This window comes from Perognathus longimembris, chromosome 26 (genome assembly GCF_023159225.1).
Source record: "Perognathus longimembris pacificus isolate PPM17 chromosome 26, ASM2315922v1, whole genome shotgun sequence".
In the NCBI taxonomy this organism is placed as follows: domain Eukaryota; kingdom Metazoa; phylum Chordata; class Mammalia; order Rodentia; family Heteromyidae; genus Perognathus; species Perognathus longimembris.
Genome location: NC_063186.1, coordinates 6941729 through 6962461, shown reverse-complemented (window position 1 = coordinate 6962461; position 20733 = coordinate 6941729). Strand labels below are relative to the sequence as shown.

Here is a 20733-nt window from a genome sequence, read left to right as displayed (position 1 = left end):
AATGCACTATTTATTCTTTTAAAAAGTATAAGAAAAGTGTTTGAGGGCTGGGGATATGGCCTAGTGGCAAGAGTGCTTGCCTCGTATACATGAGGCCCTGGGTTCAATTCTCCAGCACCACATATACAGAAAATGGCCAGAAGTGGCGCTGTGGCTCAAGTGGCAGAGTGCTAACCTTGAGCAAAAAGAAGCCAGGGACAGTGCTCAGGCCTTGAATCCAAGCCCAGGACTGGCAAAAAAAAGACAAGTGTTTGAATGTTTCCTAATAAATGATAAATGTCTTAGGGAATGGATGCATTTAACCTGACTTAAGCTTTAATATTGTATGCCTATAGTTTTTATGTGTCAGTTAAAAATAAACTTAGTAGGGCTGGGGATATAGCCTAGTGGCAAGAGTGCCTGCCTCGGATACACGAGTCCCTAGGTTCGATTCCCCAGCACCACATATACAGAAAACGGCCAGAAGCGGCGCTGTGGCTCAAGTGGCAGAGTGCTAGCCTTGAGCGGGAAGAAGCCAGGGACCGTGCTCAGTCCCTGAGTCCAAGGCCCAGGACTGGCCAAAAAAAAAATAAATAAATAAAATAAACTTAGTAAATAGATCTTAGTAGGAGCTTATATGTGGCAGAGAAGATTGGAAAAAGAAGTAGAAGTGGAAAGATTTTCTTAACTGATCCTCCTGTATATCATAGCAGTTAGCATGTCAGGTATTACATTCTTTTTGTGTGTGTGTGTGTGTGTGTGTGTGTGTGTGTGTGTTGTGTGTTGTGTGTTTTGCTTTGTCAGTCCTGGGGCTTGAATCTCAGGGCTCAGATGCTGTCCCTGAGCTTCTTTTTTTTTTTTTTTTTTTTTTTTGGCCAGTCCTGGGCCTTGGACTCAGGGCCTGAGCACTGTCCCTGGCTTCTTTCCGCTCAAGGCTAGCACTCTGCCACTTGAGCCACAGCGCCGCTTCTGGCTGTTTTCTGTATATGTGGTGCTGGGGAATCGAACCTAGGGCCTCGTGTATCCGAGGCAGGCACTCTTGCCACTAGGCTATATCCCCAGCCCCTGAGCTTCTTTTTTGCTCAAGGCTGGCATTCTACCACTTGAGCCACAGCACCACTTCCAGCTTTTTCTGAGTAGTTTATTGGAGATGAGTCTCATGGACTTTCCTGCCCCACCTGCCTTTAAACTGTTATCCTAAGAGCTCAGCCTCCTGAGTAGCTAGGATTACAAGAGTTAGCCACCAGCACCTGGCATATGAGCTTTTACAGAATAAATTCTGTAGTTTCTATATCAGGATTGTAAAATTTTGAATTTTTTTTTTTTTTTTGGCCAGTCGTGGGCCTTGGACTCAGGGCCTGAGCACTGTCCCTGGCTTCTTCCCGCTCAAGGCTAGCACTCTGCCACTTAAGCCACAGCGCCGCTTCTGGCCGTTTTCTGTATATGTGGTGCTGGGGAATCGAACCTAGGGCCTCGTGTATCCGAGGCAGGCACTCTTGCCACTAGGCTATATCCCCAGCCCAAAATTTTGAATTTTTGACCCAGCATGATTCTAGAAGATAGAATTTGTGAATTTATACTTCTCTTGAGCATTTTGTTTTGTTGTGTAGTGTTTAAGTCACACACTCATTAGAGGGAATCTTTATTTCTTTGTTTTGGTTCCTGTTAGTGTTTAAGCCTTTGAACTTTTGTGACTTTATAGCTGTTGAGATAAATTCTTGGATCCCAGTGCTTTGAAGAATGTAATTCTTTGCTGCTTTCTTAAATTCTTCTGTATAGTGGTTGATTTATTCTTAATTTTGAAATTTATCAGCATGGAATTACGGAATTTTTATTTATGTATCCAAGGTTGTGAATTCTTTCATTTTTAATTTTGTTTTTGTGTTTTCTCATACTAATATTTTTCACCTTTTTTAATATTTTGTGTTAAAAGTACTAATTCTTCATCTTCAGATGTTTTTCTAATTCAGTTTCCACTTTTATATTTGCAAACTTCTTTCTCTTTTAAAGGATACTGATAATCCAGATGCTTTTCTTGTTCGGGTTCATTACTTTAAGTGAGGGAAGTAAGCAGTGAAGATTTCTTGTTTGTGGTATAGGCTTCCTACAGAATTGCAGCACCTAAATGAAATAGGGAGTTGCTTAAGTAGTTATCAGAAGGCTAGGCTATGGCTGTGTCTGGCCAGTACAAGCCATAGTTTTTTTCCTTCCTTTCCATCATGGTTTTGTTGAAAGGATATTTTGAAAGACTTGGTATTGTGCAGTGTCTTTTGTTAACATAAAAAATTTCCTTTAACTGTCTTTGCAGCTTAGTCTAGGTTGTATCCATAGACCATATTTTTCTATGTAGGGATTTTAATAGCTCACAGTAATATGAATGGTGGATAGGTTTTAATCCTAATAACATTTTAGGACATTAAAATGTGAGAATAAAATGACAGAAGGGGTGGTTTTAGTCAAGATAGCATACATAAATGGATGAGTTAAAATGTAAGAATAAATGTTCCTTTTGTGTTGATATCATGTATGTGTTCTTCAAATGTTTTTTTCTTTAAGAGTAAAGCCCTTGTGTTCCCTCATAGGTATAAACGTGTCTTTTCAATTGGAACCCATGCAGTTACCACATATAATCCCAATACCTTAGAAGTAACAAATCAGGTAATTGTTATTCGCTGCTAAGTATTTGTATAAAAACCTCTTTGAATTTTAAAATCTAGGACATAATCCACTCACCCTGCCTGAAACCAGTACCTTCAGATGCTAACGTCAGATCTGAAAAAGGTTCTGTCCTTTTATATAATGCTTTGTGATAAGGACCAAAAATAAGGAAAGCTGTGGGTGGGAGGGGTGGGGAGAAGAATATGTTTACTTCTAAGTCCTCAGGGGTATAACTTTGTGTATATTACTATTGATTGTTGCCATCTTGTCTATGTAGAATTGGTTCTTTGTAAATACTGTTATTTAATACAAGCATATATTAGTTATACTTCAAGCAACTGGTATAAAATACTTGTCATGGAACTAGAATTACTTGTTTTTAGGCAAAACAAACTAAACCTGGGTAACAAACAAACTTACAGATATTCTAACTTAGGCATATTTATAGGTTGTCTTTCCTAATGGACATAAGTAATCATAAGATTTTATTCCTTGATTCTTATCCCTTTATTTTAGATGCTTTCTATTAATGTCTGCCATATGGATTTTTGTTGTTGTTTATGATGACTAACCTCTTGAGAATTTGAATTGTAGAATTGCTGTAAGACATCTCTTCTAGACCATTAGTATGGGGTAAAATTTTGCTGATTTAGTCAGTGAATATAAGATTAATAAAAAATAAATGTTGTGTTTTACAATATTGTGGCAGTAGCTGAAAAGATCCCTTTCTTCTTCTTAGTGGCCTTATGGAGACATTTGCAGCATCAGCCCTGTTGGAAAAGGACAGGGGACAGAGTTCAATCTCACATTTCGTAAAGGCACTGGGAAAAAGTCAGAAACTTTAAAGTTTTCTACAGAGCACAGAACCGAACTCCTTACAGAAGCATTGGTAAGAAAGGTTCTGTGTTCCCGAACTAAATCTCTTTTCTTTTTTTTAAGTGAAATAGTTACAGATACTGATTTTTTTTTTATCTCTGATACCTATTATGCTTATTTTAATTATATTCTTATTCTCTTCAAGTAGTTGTACAAGAGTTACCATTCAACAAATCAGTTTATGAATCACCATGCATCTTGATTAGTTTTTTTTTTCTTACTAACCATTAACTGGATACTGTGAAATTTTCACTTTTCTTTAACAGGAAAACTAGAGGTCTCTTATATTTGATATTTTATTACCTTTTTAAAGTGCATGGTCAGAACAAAACATTGCATGTTTAATCTGTCCTTGTTCGTGGATAAGGCTGTATATTCTTTTGATTGAATATGCCTAACATGTAACTTTGATAGTTAACTCCGTTGTGTTTTTCATTTCTTTTGGGTGGATAGTGGCGAACGATGTCTCTTGCCAGTCTGTTTTCACAAACTCTGGTTATGTTTTCTCTTTCAGAGATTTAGGACTGATTTTTCAGAGGGAAAAATCACAGGAAGGGTAAATATTTGACATTTTAAAATTATGTTCTTTTACTTGTTTAAATGTTGCCCTTTACTGTAGAAATCATGCCTCATAACTTCCATGTTATTTTTATGATAAAGCCACAAGGAAATAGAATTTTTTTAATTTTTTTTTTTTTTTTTTTTTTTTTTTGCCAGTCCTGGGGCTTGGACTCAGGGCCTGAGCACTGTCCCTGGCTTCTTCTTGCTCAAGGCTAGCACTCTGCCACTTGAGCCACAGCGCCACTTCTGGCCATTTTCTGTATATGTGGTGCTGGGGAATCGAACCCAGGGCCTCATGTATATGAGGCAGGCACTCTTGCCACTAGGCCATATCCCCAGCCCAGGAAATAGAATTTTAACATCTCACCATGTCACATTATAGAGAGATAAGTATAGTTTAACAGGAAACTCATGTCAAGAAGTAGACTTCATTCTGGCAGATGGGGAAAAAGAATGTAAGACCTGGGCGGTGTGTGGTGGGCCCAGATATGGTGAGGAATGCCTATAATCACAACTGTTAAAGAGGCAAGGTAGGAAGATTGCTGTCCAGGGCTGGCCTGGGAAAAAACATGAGCCTATCTAAAAAGCAAAGCAGAGGCGAAAGGACCTGAGGATGTGGCTCTAATGGTGGGATCCCTAGGAAGAGCAAAGCTTTGAGTTCAAACTCTAGTACCCACCTCAAAAGAGCAAGCAAGAAACAAACAGAAACCCCATGGAACACTAAAAATGTTATAACAATTCAGATGTTCCTATTGAGGATTCTAAATGGCAACATTACTAAGCATCACACTGATGATAAAGCTGGTCAGAACATGCAGTATTGCTTGAAGTAGGAGTTTCTTATTTCAAAAGTACTGCAATTGTTAAGGTTTGAGCACACTGAGGCTGCCTGACTACGCGTTCTTGCAGTAGATCTGGCCCATTCTAAAACTTGGCACAGCATACTGACAGCTTTGGGGACATCATGCTGCTCCTCAGAATCTTAACTTTCCCAGACCCTTTCCATCCACATGCAGAAGCATTGAAGCTACACTGGAGACTTCCCTTGGCTCTCTTGAGCTATTCAGTTACTTCTTATCACGAGCGGGTATTGCTTTTTTTAGCAGTGGAAAATAATGCTTAAGTTTACAGCACTGTTCAAAACCATTGCTTCTGGCAAAGGGCAGGAATTGAATTCTAATATGCTGGCTAGCACCACTGCTCTCCTTTTCCAGCTTTTGGCCTCTTCTACGGGGATTCTACCGCTTGTTTTAGCACCCACAGCTTTCCTGATCTCAACTCTAGCAATTGGCTACTTGCCCAGTGACCACTGAAAATGCTTTCATACAGCATGGCACAATGCTTGCCCATGTCTCCTGATGAGCATCTGTCAGAGTTCTACAAATCGTATCTCAGTGTGCTTATTTGAATTATTTTATGTTGGCTGCTGAGTTTTCTATGTAGCTCATTTGTTTGGGAAGCACATCCTTCCAAAAGCATACTTACTAGATTTTGTCTAGAAACTTCCTTTTATGTCACTTAGCTTTATTCATGTCATACTTTTCAGAATTCAGAGGTGGAAACAGTATCACTGTCACCTATGTTAGGAGTGAGGAATTCCGAGGGACACTCAGACTCTCCCTTAAGAGTGGAGGCTCCACCCCAAAAAGTTGCTGCCCTGGCTGAGCAACTCTTATATAAGTTGAACTTGGCCCTGAGGTCTTCTGTTGTCCTAGATAACCTACTGTAAATCAGGGTCTCTCAAAGTCCTTTAGGCCTGGCCTCCGCCATTGTTCTTAGAGATAATGACACGTTCCCATCAGCATTCCTCATTGTGATAGCTGACTATCAGTCAGGAGGAATGGCGAATATCCTGTGCGGTGGGTTTGAGACAACGTAGCAGGCATAGTTTGAAAAACATCACCTTGTTTTGTGGCCTGCCTCTCAACCCCATTCCTGCATTGGTCTGTCCTTTAGTTCAGAGTCAAGGCTCGAAATAAATCCTTGGCTGAGTGTGCAGGCTCTTTTGTTTTTCTGCAGAATTCTTTTCACAAAACTGTGCAGTACATAGACCCATTGGTCAGCCATGTGAAATGATCCTGTGAATGTCACTGACGTGTTCAGTGTTGGGATAGTGTTGTGCAGGTGTTAGTTACTTCTTTTCTGAAATCTATAGAATTTCTTCCTTCAGTATCAAAACTAGTTGTACTCTGGCGTGGCCATTTTTACCTTTAGAATTGGACAGTTGGCCACACATTGCTCTCCATTTAGATCGATTTAAAAAAAAACTGTGGTATTGGGGTGTAGGAGATGATACTCATTTCATATCCGACACTACGTTATTCTTATTTTTCTACCACATCATTTGGCTTAGCAGCCTTGACTAAACCTTTTGTTTCATTTGTTTGTTTTTTGGGATATGCTCTGGCTTGGTTGCCCAGGCTGCTCGAGGACTTCTTAGCTCAAAACAGTCCCTGCCTCAGCCTTGAGTAGCTAAGACTAAAGACAAATGCTACCATGTCCAGCTGGATTTGCATCCTGCTTTGTTTTCTTTGCATTTTTATAAAAGTAGCTTAAAATTGTTTTATAAACTGTAACCCTAAAACTTTGCTAATTAAGGAACATGTTTTCAGTTAGAGTGAACATTCCTTATGAAATAAACTGTACCCTCCCTCCCACACACACGGAAATGAATGTTTTGACAATTTGGATAGCACCTATAAATATTTATATTGTTTAGGTTTTTTGTTGTTGTTTTAGCAGTGACTTATTTTATGGTAAGCTTACATTTAAACTTTGAAAGTAATACTCTTTCTCTCTAGAGATATAACTGCTATAAGCATCACTGGAGTGACACAAGAAAACCTGTAATTTTGGAAGTAACTCCTGGAGGCTTTGACCAAATAAATCCTGCAACCAATAGAGTGCTGTGCTCCTATGACTACAGAAACATTGAAGGCTTTGTAGATCTCTCTGATTATCAAGGAGGGTTTTGCATACTTTATGGAGGATTTAGCAGATTGGTAAGTAGTGTTTTTTTTTTAAAGGGAGCAGAGTTTTTACACTTTATTTTGATATTTCATGTGAGCTTTCTGGGAGGAAGTATGATATTAAAACTACAGGATTTGGTGTCAAAGATACCTGAGCTTGAACTCCCTTGAAGGCCTTGTACATGTTGTTTTTCTTGTTGATTGGTGAAGACACTTTAGGTGAAATGCTTTTTTTGCACAGTGAATTTGTAATGTTCAATGGACAGTGATTATCATTGTTATTTCTAATAGTGTTAATGTCTTACTTGAAAGTTTCCAATTTTTCTTTTGAAAAAAGTAAGAGGCTAGGCAGGCATGGTAGTTCACACCTATAGTCTTACTTAGCAAAAACAAAAAGCCCTAGAGATATGATTCAGTACCAGCTGAGCTGGCATGAGGCCCTCAGTTTAACCTGGTACCATCAATCAATAAATAAGTAAGATAAATATCAAACAAATATTTAAAAAGAATATTTCATAGTGTTCCATCTTTTGTCAAACTGTTTATGAGAAGAAATGTGAATATTCCTTGAAAATTTAAATTTAGAACTATATGATTTCTTCTAGTTATGACTTAATTTATTAGCAAATCGTGTGAGGTACAGCAGAAGATAGTGAAGCTGCTGAGATCCTGTTTATGAATCATTAATAAAAGCTGAAATACAGACGATGACCATATTAGGAAATACCTGTGTTAATAAAATTGAAACATCAGATCTCAAATATAAGCAGTAAAATCTTTAAGTGGACTGGCACAGCTGACCTTATTTGCAAGATTTCTTTCTCTGGAGAGTTTTAATTCCTTAGGCTATTTTAGTGTCCTGGTAACACTACACCAAGATTTAGTGTTTTGTGGATAAAATATCCTTGCCTGGCAAGCAGAGCAAGGCAAGCCCAGAATATTTAGATGCATAAGAGGATAAACGGAAGCAAAAGAAAGGATAACAGACGAATGGGCATCTGAACAATCTGGTTTGTAAAGTATAATTTGTATTTCAGAGGTACGGCCTTTTTCTCTCCTAGATTTCACTCTTTCCTCACATGATCTTGGTTTCATCCCTGTTTCTCTCATATAGGAACAATGGCTAGATACTTTGGTGCATATTGTAGCCTAGACACTGAAGGCCTAGAGAAAAACGTATTTCCTTCCCACCTTAAAGCCTGTCGTCCCCATGCTTTCCAGAGGCAGTCTCTTCCCTGGGCAGCAGGTGTGCACACTGACTAACCTCTTGGTAGAAAACCTGCCAGTTTATAGCGAGGTAGCCTTTCACGCCCTAGCAGCACGACTGTCGGAATAGTGTAACCACCCATAAAGTGGAAAAATAAGTGGACATTAAAGATGGGTATTATTTGATCCTGGTTTTTTGGTTGGTTTTTTTTTTTTTGCCTGTCCTGGGGCTTGAACTCAGGGCCTGGGTGCTGTCCCTAAGCCTGTTTGTGCTCAAGACTAGCACTCTACCTCTGGAACCATTTCCAGCTTTTCCTGAGTGGTTTATTGGAGATAGGGTCTCCCAGACTTCTGCCTGAGTTGGCTTCAAACCACGATGTGATCCGCAGATCTCAGCCTCCTGAGTAGCTAGGATTGTAGACATGAGCCACCAGTACCTACCTTTGTTTGGTGACAGCAAGAAGGTTTTGTTGGGACTATCCATTCTGCAAATACAGTAATTATTCCATATGTATAGATTCTAGATCCATGGAGTCAACCAACTGTGGATCAAAAATATTCAGGAAAAACTACACATGTACTGAACAAGAGTATACTTTTTTCCTTATCATTATCCCTTAAACAATATAAGAACTATTTATACTCTCAAGAGATGATTAAAAGGAGATATATATATATATATATATATATATGTATGTACTATGCAAATACTATGCTATTTTAGGTAAGGGACTTAAGCACCTGTGGATTTTGTTATCTGGGGTAGGAGAGCTCCCGGACAAGTCCTTACATATACTGAGGAATAACTCTGTTTCTTGTCCTTTAAAAGACAGTAGCTAAGGGGCTGGGGATATGGCCTAGTGGCAAGAGTGCTTGCCTTGTATACATGAGGCCCTGGGTTTGATTCCCCAGGACCACATATACAGAAAACGGCCAGAAGTGGCGCTGTGGCTCAAGTGGCAGAGTGCTAGCCTTGAGCAAGAAGAAGCCAGGGACGGTGCTTAGGCCCTGAGTCCAAGGCCCAGGACTGGCTACTAAAAAAAAAAAACATTAAAAAAAACAACTCAAAAACAAAAGACAGTAGCTAAAATCAAGCAGTTCACTACAAATAGAAAACCCTAACATTTAACAAAGCTTTTTCCAGTATGTCTTGCCTCTATGGTGACTCTGATAAGTTGCTAAGGGGTAAAAATAAGGTTCTTAAAACATGAGCTGATCTAGTGCTTCTCAGCAGGAATACTATTGGCATTGTGGCCAGGACAGGCTACTTACTCTTTGCAGGGCGTTAATGCATTTTGGCCAAGTACCAACTTCACTTTGCATCCTTTTCCTTTGTCAAAGCAGCCTTGAAAGTTGGTTTGCAGCACCAGTAGGCTAATGACTGGAAAACATTTAAACATTCTTGAATCTTTGCAAAGAAACTCACTATGTAAGACAAAATCAGAATTTCCTTGATTAAAAATAGGGAACCTACCCACACAGTACACCCACCTCCACTTGCTTGGGGCCCATTCTTGGAAGCCTTGCTTACTATTCTTGCACACATGATAAAAATTAGACTTAGGGGGGCTGGGGATATGGCCTAGTGGCAAGAGAGCTTGCCTTGTATACATGAGGCCCTGGGTTCGATTCCCCAGCACCACATATACAGAAAACGGCCAGAAGTGGCGCTGTGGCTCAAGTGGCAGAGTGCTAGCCTTGAGCAAAAGGAAGCCAGGGACAGTGCTCAGGCCCTGAGTCCAAGGCCCAGGACTGGCCAAAAAAAAAAAAAAAAAAATAGACTTAGGAGCTTTTTTGTGGCTTCAACTGAGAAATTTCTAATTATAACAACCTGCTTATTTACCTCTTGTAAGTTCTATAGCCTTTTTTCTCCTACAGTGACTACCTATAATCTTTTTCCTCTGATTAAATATGGGCCATATTTTAGTTATTTCAACATTGACTCCTTACATTTTAAAATTTGTGCAGCATTTATTTGCATCAGAACAAAGAGAAGAGATTATCAAAAGCGCAATAGACCATGCTGGCAACTACATAGGTATTTCATTGAGGATCAGGAAAGAACCTTTAGAATTTGAGCAGTATTTGAATCTTCGCTTTGGAAAATACAGCACAGATGAATCCATCACATCTTTAGCAGAGTTTGTGGTCCAAAAAATATCTCCTAGACATTCGGTAAGATCTATGTGTGGAAAATACAAAATATTTTTTCTTGTGATTTGACAATGTTCTTACATAATCTCATAATATATCTCGACTTTATTATTTGAAGGAACCTGTAAAAAGAGTCCTGGCACTTACAGAAACATGTTTAGTAGAAAGAGATCCAGCAACCTACAATATTGCTACATTGAAGCCTTTGGGAGAAGTAAGTTTCTGCATCTAATATTAGGCTGTGATTTCTTCTGTTGATCATTTTGGCTAATTTTCTTTCCGTGCACAGAATCTATTATTTCTTAACATTCTTGATCTTAGGACAGCAAAGACAACAAAAACAAAACTTGCTTTCTGAGTACATGGAGTTTCTGAGTACACAAAGAGTGGAACCTCTTGTTCCATAATGTCTAAGAAATTTGAGTGGAACTTTTAAACCTTGGTTTTTCTAAGCAAGTTATATTTTTAAGAAATTTGAGGTGGGGCAGAGTGTAGTACTAGGGTTTGAGCCTCAGGGTTCTACCATTTGAGCCATGCCCTTAGCCTACAAGTTATGTTTTTAAAAATAGTGACTTTTGTAAGCTTTGTGATGTCATGTATTTTTTGTAGTGAAACACAACGTTAAACATTCTTTGTTGAACTTAATTTTTCTTTTCTTTAGGTATTTGCTTTGGTTTGTGACTCAGAAAATCCACAACTTTTTACCATTGAATTTATTAAAGGACAGATTCGGAGATATTCTTCAACTGAAAGGTATTTTTATAAGTGTGTAAGATCTTAGCATGTACGAAGCAAGAGCCCAAAGAAAAAACCCAAATATTTATAATCTACAACTTCTGAAATTATTTAACATTTACATATTTAAAATTGACATTAAAAGTGGTTTGTTTTTAAGTGAACCGATGGAAATAAAGTGTATTTTTGTAGCTAAAACTTTTAAAAGTATTTCAAAATAGCATTTCTTCCTCCAATTGTTGAGTTGTTCGGATATAGTTGGAAGTTACTTTAAGTGCACTTTGAAGTTATTTCTACATTACTGTTACCATTTAGTTACCAGTTTGCCAGTAGATTGTGCAGATCTGTTTTTATCATGTAAAACTTAGCTATTCTTGTGGAACAGTCCTTAATGCAACAAAACAAAAATATTAAAACTACAGTGCTTTAAGTAACTTCTGCAAGATTCACGTAGCAGCAAGGTGAGGGCATAGTATGAGAATTCCAGGCTTTCTCCTGAAGCTCCATGTTTGCCTTGTACCTGTAGCAAGTCTGAGCAGGTTACCTGCTAAGGGGCCTGTTGTACATTCTGCTTTCTGATTTTCAATCCTAATAATTTGTTTATGTCTGTATTTATTTATTTTTTACTTTGAACGTCGCTTAGAGATTCCTTGCTAGCAAGTTTGCTGGACGGAGTCAGAGCCTCTGGAAACAGAGATGTCTGTGTAAAAATGACACCAACCCACAAAGGTCAGCGCTGGGGGCTGCTCAGCATGCCTGTGGATGAGGAAGTCGAGAGCCTACACCTCCGGTTCTTAGCCACTCCTCCCAGTGAGTACTGGTTTTCATGTTAATTGCAGTCACCCATCTACTTGGTCATAGTTGAAGAATTGGAAGCTGAAGTCTCTGAATCTTCCTGTTGAACCTTCTCATCTCCTTTCAGATGGCAACTTTGCAGATGCTGTGTTCAGGTTCAATGCAAACATTTCATACAGTGGTGTTCTACATGCAGTGACGCAGGATGTAAGATGAGGGTTTCATTTTTTTAAAATCACAGTCTGCTCATTGTCATTATCTTTTGGTATGGAAACTTGCCTGAAAATACTGTTCCTTCACCTAGGGTCTGTTCTCAGAGAACAAAGAAAAACTGATCAATAATGCCATCACAGCATTGTTGTCCCAAGAGGGCGATGTGGTTGCCTCCAATGCAGAACTAGAGAGCCAGTTCCAGGCCGTGAGGAGACTTGTCGCTTCCAAAGCCGGCTTTCTGGCCTTCACTCAGCTCCCAAAGTAAGTTGTCTTTAGAATTTAGCTTCTCTGAGAGACTTTAAACAATTCAAAATAGAAAATGCTGAATAATTTATTTGTGTTTGTCTGACTAACCCTGGTACCTTTGCACGACTGTTGGGTAGTTTGTTTCTGAAACACGAATAGGAAGGTAAGTGGGGGTGATAGGAGCTGCTGGTCCCATACTAACTAGTGACATTACTGACTCTTGTTTTAGAGAAGTTGAACAGGAAATAATTTACCCTATTCCTGCTCAAAGGAACCATGATTATGAAAGCATCAATTCCAGAAAGGGGATTTAAAGTCTCCCCTACTGCAGTAGAAATTTAAGATGATCTAATAGATTGTCAGAGCGGATGTACTGATAGTGATACCACATGCTTGTCCTTGTTCCACAAGGTTTCGAGAACGTCTAGGAGTGAAAGTGGTAAAAGCACTCAAGAGGAACAACAATGGTGTCATCCATGCCGCTGTTGATATGCTCTGTGCCCTTATGTGTGTAAGTAGTGTCGTTCTGAGGTTGATTTGGGGTTCTGGCTTCCACGAGCCCAGATTTTCAGTGTACCAAAAGTCATGCTTCTACATTTCCTAAGTTGTTCTTTCAGTCATTTGTTTGTTCATGTAGCATTAGTTTCACACAGGCTATGTGCCAAACCGTGTTCTGTGTGCTAGAAATACAAAGATGACAAGACACAGTTGCTAATGCATTGGTAAGGTAGCCATACGTCCATAATTATAAAGTAGTGGAGTTATTCTCCACCGGCTTTTCTTTCTGGAGATATTACACTTAATTTGGATCTTGAAAGTTGAGTAAGGCATCTTTTAGTTCTAGGTAGGTTTTCCTGAGACAGTAGCCTATCCAGAGCTATTTGTGAAGCAGCAAGTTATTATATATGGGTTGTGAGGTGTATACGGAGAGCATTTATTTCAGTGAGATCCTCATTGACAATCGGTATCAAACCAGGGAACTACATTTGTGTCTTTCAAAGGAACAGCTGAAAATTTGTGAAATAGGCAGAGTAACATGAGCTGATGGACTGTGGAGGATAGATTATCAATACAGGTAGAGGTAGATAGGCCAAATCATCACAAAGGAATGATGCTGACCTTTGGTACCAAAGGGTTGAAGAAGGGACACTTTCAAAAGTGGTTGAAACAATGAAGATCTAACTTGGTGACAGACTGTACAGAGGAAGCAATTGTTCAGTATAACTTAGCTTCTGACTTCTCAATTTTTGTGTGTTCTATCTGGTACTTTTCCTTATATTAAAGTGTTTGTAGGAAAGCTTAATGATAGAGAACAAACCTAAGTTATCACATAAGACTTTGCTTTTATCCCCTCCACCCCCAAATTAAAGTCTTTTTATCATCTTTGCTATTCCAAATAACTCCAGAAAAGAATTAAAGTAGGACACGAAAGTCCTTAGTACACATTAGGAATCATTGATGTGATTTTGTGAATCAGTTACTGTTTGGTAGCTTTTCGACAGTATTTGAGGGAAGTACTTACTGCCCATCCTGTGTTACAGCTGAGGAACATATGAGGCTGTTCCTTGCCTGAAGTGGCCCTCTGTAGTCAGTGGGGAAATTCAGATCTGACCTCTAGGGGGAGGTGCTTGTTATTCTCACTTACCCCGGCCGTCACCTTGAGACAAATACTGCCTGCTAATTTTAGCACTTTCTCTTAAGCATTAAGTTTTGTCATTTCAAACTTAAATGATAAAATATTGGGAAGTAGGATTGTTGTTTTAGTCAGTTGGCCTGCAACTCAGAAGAGAGAACCTTGTCCAGTAATAGGCTCATTTACTTGTTGTTCTTTTAAAACACCAATGAAACATCAGTTCTGCCCGTTGATCACAAGTTCCCTATCTGCCTTACACTTTCAATAGGCTGTATTTTACTTACTTCATTGTGTAGCAAATACTCAAATGACTTCTGTGTGATGCCAGCATGAGAAGGCTTATGCATTATCACTGTTTTTAATCAATAGCCTATGCATGATGACTATGACTTAAGACAAGAACAGCTAAACAAAGCTTCTCTTCTCTCTTCAAAGAAGTTTCTGGAAAACTTGTTGGAGAAATTTAATTCCCATGTGGTAAGTGGTTATTCAGCTTGTCTTCAAAAGATTGCCTTATGAAAATAAAATAAGTATGTCTTAATTTAGAAGATACTGTGTCATTATTAGCATTCTAGAAATGTAATATAGACTTATTTTTATTGCGGTCCCCAAATTTGGTCAAATTTGGCCTCATAGTGGCTATGATTCAGTTCAGTCACTAGCAGTACAACATTTTGTTTCAGTAGAGTATCTGTTCACATGGGAAGCATACATTGCAAAGCCTTTTAGGTTAGTATAGTGACACTCCAAATTTCTGTTCATTTTTCCTTCAAAATGTCACTGAAATAAACTTTACTAAAAATAAGTCAGATCTTCCCCTTAACTGACCACCAGTTCCTCTGTCAATGGTAACAGTTTTAGAAATGAAAATTCTATAACATGTAGTGGGAATATCAGCAAATTGCCACTGGTTTGCAGTATTTTCAAAGATTGTTGTTGTGGTGGGGTGTTTTTTTGTTTTGTTTTGTTGGCTTTTTTTTTTTTTTTTTGCCAGTCCTGGGGCTTGAACTCAGGGTCTGAGCACTGTCCCTGGCTTCTTTTTGCTCAAGGCTAGCGCTCTACCACTTGAGCCACAGCGCCACTTCCGGCATTTTCCTGTTTATGTGCTACTAAGGAATCGAACCCAGGGCTTCATGCAGGCTAGGCAAGCACTCTACCACTAGGCCACATTCCCAGCCTCAAAGGTTGTTTTTATTCCAACACATATTAACTCCAGCTAATGCATACATTTGAGAAGTCTTGCTTATTCTCTTGAGACCTGAACATTGCTTATGTTTCCTTTGAGAATGTATTTGCTGCCATGGCATAGGAAGTCCTGCTTAGGGTCACCAAAGTCGGCACCTCACTCACCTTGAGAAATTGTGGTTATTGTTCATGTGTGACATTGAGAACCAAGCAAAAAAGTATGTAGTGTTTGTGTTGTAGCTGAAAGCTCCCTGTGTCTGAGTCTTTAGGACCACATGTTTTTTTGTTTCAGGATCATGGGACTGGCGCCCTGGTTATTAGTTCACTCTTGGACTTCCTTACCTTTGCCCTGTGTGCCCCATACAGTGAGACAACGGAAGGGCAGCAGTTTGATATGCTCTTAGAGATGGTAGCCTCCAATGGAAGAACCCTCTTTAAGCTCTTTCAGGTGAGGCCTTGGATGTGTCCTACCTGATGACCACTGATTTAAGTAAGAGAAGCACTTTGGGAGTGTGGTGTTTTTGTTTGCTGGTTTGTCCCCCTGTGCAGTGCTGGCTAACTAAACCTGTACCCTGCACACACCGGGGAAGTGTTCTCCCACTGAGCTGCCCCCCCAGCTGGGTCAGAATGTCTCTGATAGAGATAGTGTGTGCTTCTATCATAATGACTCATGCAGTCCAGCACAGTGTCCCATCCCGACATTGTTGCCTTCGAGCTTCTTGATGCCTCATACTGAGCCCTGCTAATTGTCTGCTGACCACTGTTGTGTCTACTTTGCCCATCTTTTCCATCTTAGATGAGTAAACCTCCTCCCCCTTTTCTTTACAAGTTTCTGAATAATGAGTCTTAGCAGGGCTATTCATAAACACTGGAAGGCATTATTCTATACAATGTTGTCCTATATTGTATTCCTAGATGCCCTTTTTTGTTATTACTATTACAATTCAAGATATATCATTCAAGTGTAATTGTTATTCAAATAATTATATATTCATATTGTAGCTGCAGTCCTAGGCAAAGAGACCCAACTCTCCTGGGGTTCACATGTCGGGTCCAGCCACTTGCCTCAGTGTGCCAAATAGGGAAACAAGTAGTGGTGAAGGGGAGAGGAAGGAGATTTACCCACTTGGGAGTGATGCCTCAGGAAGAGTAACAAGAAGGGCAAAACCAGCACTTCAGTCCATCTTCCTGACTTGAGCTTTAGGTCTAGCCTGAGAAAGAATTGGCAAGAGAGGTGGGTGTGAAGTGTTATAATTATTAAACAGTCTAGGTCATAGATGTGGTCAGAATTGTTCAGAGGCATCATCTAGCTGCTCCTTATCTCTGGACTGATCAGGCTGGGCCTGGTTACAATAAGACAGCCCTTGTTGCCTGGCAGGAGTAACTTTCATCTCCTGTTTATCCACCAATCCTGTTGTTCCAGGATTGGGGTAGAATGACTGCTGGAAAAAAATGGCTCATAGCAATAGGCTCCAAACTTTTATCCTGCTTTTAGTAACCCTTTGGACGTCTGCAGTCCCAGATCAGCAAAAGCAGTTTCTAAATATCTATTGGAGTATGAGTGCCACCTGTTTCTTAACTAATGTACACAATTTATATTTGCACAACTATATCTGTAAAGCTATATTGTAGTAACACCTGAAATGTTTAACCAGACTGTGATTTTGATGTGTCTCACTTCCTAATTTATGGCTCATAACTTTGCTCTTTAAGAGCAACAGCTAAAGGTGTCAGAGTAACATTGTTTTTTATTCACTGATGCATTTCTCTCCTCCATTTTAAAGCATCCTTCTATGGCAATTATAAAGGGAGCTGGATTGGTTATGAAGGCAATAATAGAGGTGAGAGAACAATTTTGAAATTGTAAGCTTGAATATTGACTATTTTAATTAGACTGACAGAATTTGCCATTTCATCTTATACAGGAAACATCCTCTGGGTAAGAAAAGTAGACTTAAATATTCAGAATTTAATTTTTAATTAATTGCAGAAATAATCCTAAAAATGAGTTTAAAGTTCTCAAGTAAGTTTTTTCTTGCCTTGTTTTGTTTAAAAGACTTAAAAGTTATCATTTTGTGCTCTTCCTCATTCACTGAGGAATGATATAATCTTGAGGTACTGAGATTATGCAGAAATGTATTTATGGAGTTAGTTCAGAGCAAAATGATACCAATTAAGAATGACAGCAAAAAGCTCATCTTCCTAAAGCACATTTACTTGAGCTGTAAGTATCGGGACATGATATTGTAGGTCACATGACATTGCTTCTCTAGGATTAGTTGCTTCAGCATGGTTATAAATTCCATCTGCATACGGTGGTGGTTACAATGACATCAAGCTATGTGGCTTTTAAATTCTTGTGTTTTGTTGTCATAGTAGCGATTTGGATTAAATATAAAATGTTCTGTTCACACACACAAAAAAAAACCTCAGCGATTGTGATGTGTAAATAGAACCCACAACTAATAATAAGCACAGATTTTGGATTGGATGGAACCAATTTGGGGGTAGGGTACATTTTTAGTTATGTTTATACTACTAAAGGCTACATTTCTCACTCAGCTAGTGAGTTCTGTTGTTAGTTGAAGCTTCTGAAAGTAGGTACCACATCTTTCATGTATACAGTGCATAGCAGCCGAGGACATTTAGGACTATGAGGCTGAATGAAAGTACTTCGGCTCTTGATCTACCCACATGCTACTAGTCATATAATATGCACCATTCAAATACTTGTTACATGCAAAAATACTCACTGATTGCCATGTAATACCAAAAACAGCACTTTTGACTTCCGTTCAAACATGTTAGATTCATAGCTAGTGATTAGCATTGATATCTGTGACAATGACTTTATATTCAAATCCAGGCAAATCTCTCAATTTTCTTTTCTGATTGTAAAAGAAAAAATTAGATTATACAGAAGAAAAACACAAGAACCTAATGTGAACGTTTTGCTTTTGCACTGGTGGCCTTGAATATCAATGTTTATTTTATTCATAGTTACTAGGCTATCATTAATTAGTAGCTCTTTGTCATCGTGGTTACCTTAAAATTAGAATAGAAAGAACGACCTGTATTACACCATTCTTTAAGAAACAAAGAATTTTGTTCACCCTGAAAATGAACATACCATTACTAATCAAAGCAAGCCAGGTGAGCAAGCAGGTGCCTTTGATAGTAATTGCCGATTTCTTTGAGTCGCCTCTTTTCTGGCTAATAGATACTCAGGAAATGAACCTAATTTTAATATTAAATTCAGCTTAGTTCATAAGGTAAATTCATCTGGAAACTTTAAACCTCATACCAAAGGCAAACATCTTGAAAACTACTGCTACTCCTCTGTATTATTTTGGGATAATCAGATGTATTTTTGTTTTACTGCATACTAGGTAATTTTGTTTAGGGACAGAAAATTAGTTTTTTGTTTTTTTTTTAAAGTTGAGATAGCTTCTTGTAGATTGCTGTTTTAGGGATCATCTCACCCTTTTTCCAAAGGAAGGTGACAAAGAAATTGCTACGAAAATGCAGGAGCTTGCCCTCAGTGAAGGCGCCTTACCTCGACACCTGCACACTGCGATGTTTACAATAAGTTCAGATCAGAGGATGCTTACAAATAGGTAGGTTACTTCATTAATTCCTAAGTTGGATTTCTCTTAAAGTGAGTGGATTTTGGTCTTGTAAAGAACAAACTGAGTGGATACCAAATGCTCTGTTCGTGTGAATGTTTTGGTACGCCTACTTCGTTTCCTTTCCTTAAGGTTCATGGGATCATTGTGTAACTTGGTCAGGTGGAAAACAGACCCTTATTTCCTCTTGCGCATGCTGGGCCGTGGAACACTTGTAGAAGCTAATGCAGCTGCTATACACTGTTAATTTTCATGCAGAGTTTCTGGTTTTGCTATCACAAGCCCTGGACCGCGATCCTCCTACTTATGACTCCTGTGTAAATGGGACCTCAGGTGTGCCCCACCACACCGAGTGCGTTGGTTGAGATGGGAGTGTCTAACTTTTTGACAAGGCTGGCATTGAGCCATTGTCCTTTCCATCTCTGACTCCCAAGTAGCTGGGATTACAAAAGAGTGAGCCACCTTGCCCAGCCTTATTTACGTCTGTTATAAGAATCTGTAAAGGTTAATCACAAAAGTAATCTTCTTTGTTGCCTGAGAGGATGGAGAATGATACAAGGAAGTCTGTTTCCTTAGCACTGTCTTACTAGCGATGCTAGATCCCATCTGTCGTTAAGATGGAGACTGTTGGGCTGGGGATATGGCCTAGTGGCTAGAGTGCTTGCCTCGTATACATGAGGCCCTAGGTTCGATTCCCCAGCACCACATATACAGAAAATGGCCAGAAGTGGCGCTGTGGCTCAAGTGGCAGAGTGCTAGCCTTGAGCAAGAAGAAGCCAGGGACAGTGCTCAGGCCCTGAGTCCAAGCCCTAGGACTGGCCAAAAAAAAAGATGGAGACTGTTATCTTGTTTATTCCCCTCTAGTGTTAGGCATTTGTTGCATTCTATGTTAATAGCTAACCAGTTTAATTCTCTAATATGATCAGTTGGTGTATTTGTTAGAGAAGCAGTTTTGAAAAAATACTCCAAAATGTCAGTAATAGTTGGATTGCAGATAGGTAGGCACAGAAATGAAATTTTAGTGTTCATTTTCAGATGAACACGTGCAGTTTTACAATTTGAGTTTTGCTATGAATGTGTTAGTGTATAAGCATGTACATCAGAAGATGGTTATTTGGTTATTTCCCTTACAGTGTTTATGGCCACTCTTACTGTAAATGTCCAAAATCTAGAAAGGTCAACTGTGAGTAAAACAGTTCTTGCTCATAAGGAGCTTTCAATGTATTAATAAATGGCCATACCATAGAGTCAACAGGGGTCTTAGATTTTTCACTTTGAACTAAAAGTTGCTTTTAGCATTAAAGCAGCATGAGTAGAGTCATTTGCTGCAAGTACGTTAACACTATTGTCTATATTCCAAAACTTTAAAATATATTTTTTAACCTCTGACTTTGCCCAAAAAGATTTCTTAGGATGTGGCTGTTGTCTTTTGCTTGTGTTCAAAATTCCAAAGAGTAGATGGGTGCCCATGGTTTACACCTATAATCCTAGCTACTTAGTAGGCTGAGATGAGGAGAACTGAGGTTAGAGGAGCCTGAACAGAAAAGTTTACTTCATCTCCAAAACTTCATCAGTAAAAAGACAGTTTGGACATATGGCTCAGGTGGTAGAGCACCAGCCAGTTTTCAAACATGAGACTCTGAGATCAAACCCCAGTATTACTCCAAAGAATAATTCTAGAGAGTATTAGAATAATGTGTTATTGTCAATATATCACCACTTGTTCTACCAACAAATTGCATCATCAAGAATTTTTATTGTTCCTTTTGCTTTCTTTAAATGGCAAATTTCTTCATGTTCTGGTCCTATGAAAATTAGCCTAGCTATCAGAAAAGTAGTTTAATTTGGAGAAAATGCTAGAATATTAACATCTGAATTACTATCTCAAATAGTTCTC

At 38.9% G+C, this 20733-nt stretch overlaps 1 protein-coding gene and 1 long non-coding RNA gene across 3 annotated transcripts in view; one reads left to right on the top strand and one right to left on the bottom strand.

Annotated features, from left to right (window-relative positions):
- The window catches only part of Dnajc13 (DnaJ heat shock protein family (Hsp40) member C13), a 91394-nt gene that overhangs the window by 17566 nt on the left and 53095 nt on the right, over positions 1 to 20733 (top strand). For both annotated transcript variants that reach the window (XM_048334934.1, XM_048334935.1), the window contains 15 exons: positions 2562 to 2637; positions 3377 to 3526; positions 4028 to 4069; positions 6876 to 7076; positions 10218 to 10424; positions 10522 to 10617; positions 11065 to 11156; positions 11782 to 11948; positions 12061 to 12140; positions 12238 to 12407; positions 12804 to 12903; positions 14395 to 14502; positions 15503 to 15658; positions 16995 to 17051; positions 18706 to 18827. In XM_048334934.1, coding sequence (XP_048190891.1) covers positions 2562 to 2637; positions 3377 to 3526; positions 4028 to 4069; positions 6876 to 7076; positions 10218 to 10424; positions 10522 to 10617; positions 11065 to 11156; positions 11782 to 11948; positions 12061 to 12140; positions 12238 to 12407; positions 12804 to 12903; positions 14395 to 14502; positions 15503 to 15658; positions 16995 to 17051; positions 18706 to 18827 — 1824 coding nt within the window. The remainder of the gene's footprint in view (positions 1 to 2561; positions 2638 to 3376; positions 3527 to 4027; positions 4070 to 6875; positions 7077 to 10217; positions 10425 to 10521; positions 10618 to 11064; positions 11157 to 11781; positions 11949 to 12060; positions 12141 to 12237; positions 12408 to 12803; positions 12904 to 14394; positions 14503 to 15502; positions 15659 to 16994; positions 17052 to 18705; positions 18828 to 20733) is intronic.
- On the bottom strand, positions 4988 to 19209 carry LOC125342644. Its single transcript, XR_007209256.1, has 3 exons — positions 19078 to 19209; positions 10751 to 10757; positions 4988 to 4998 (listed from the first exon to the last, which is right to left on the bottom strand). It is a non-coding gene; the product is annotated as an uncharacterized LOC125342644 (long non-coding RNA).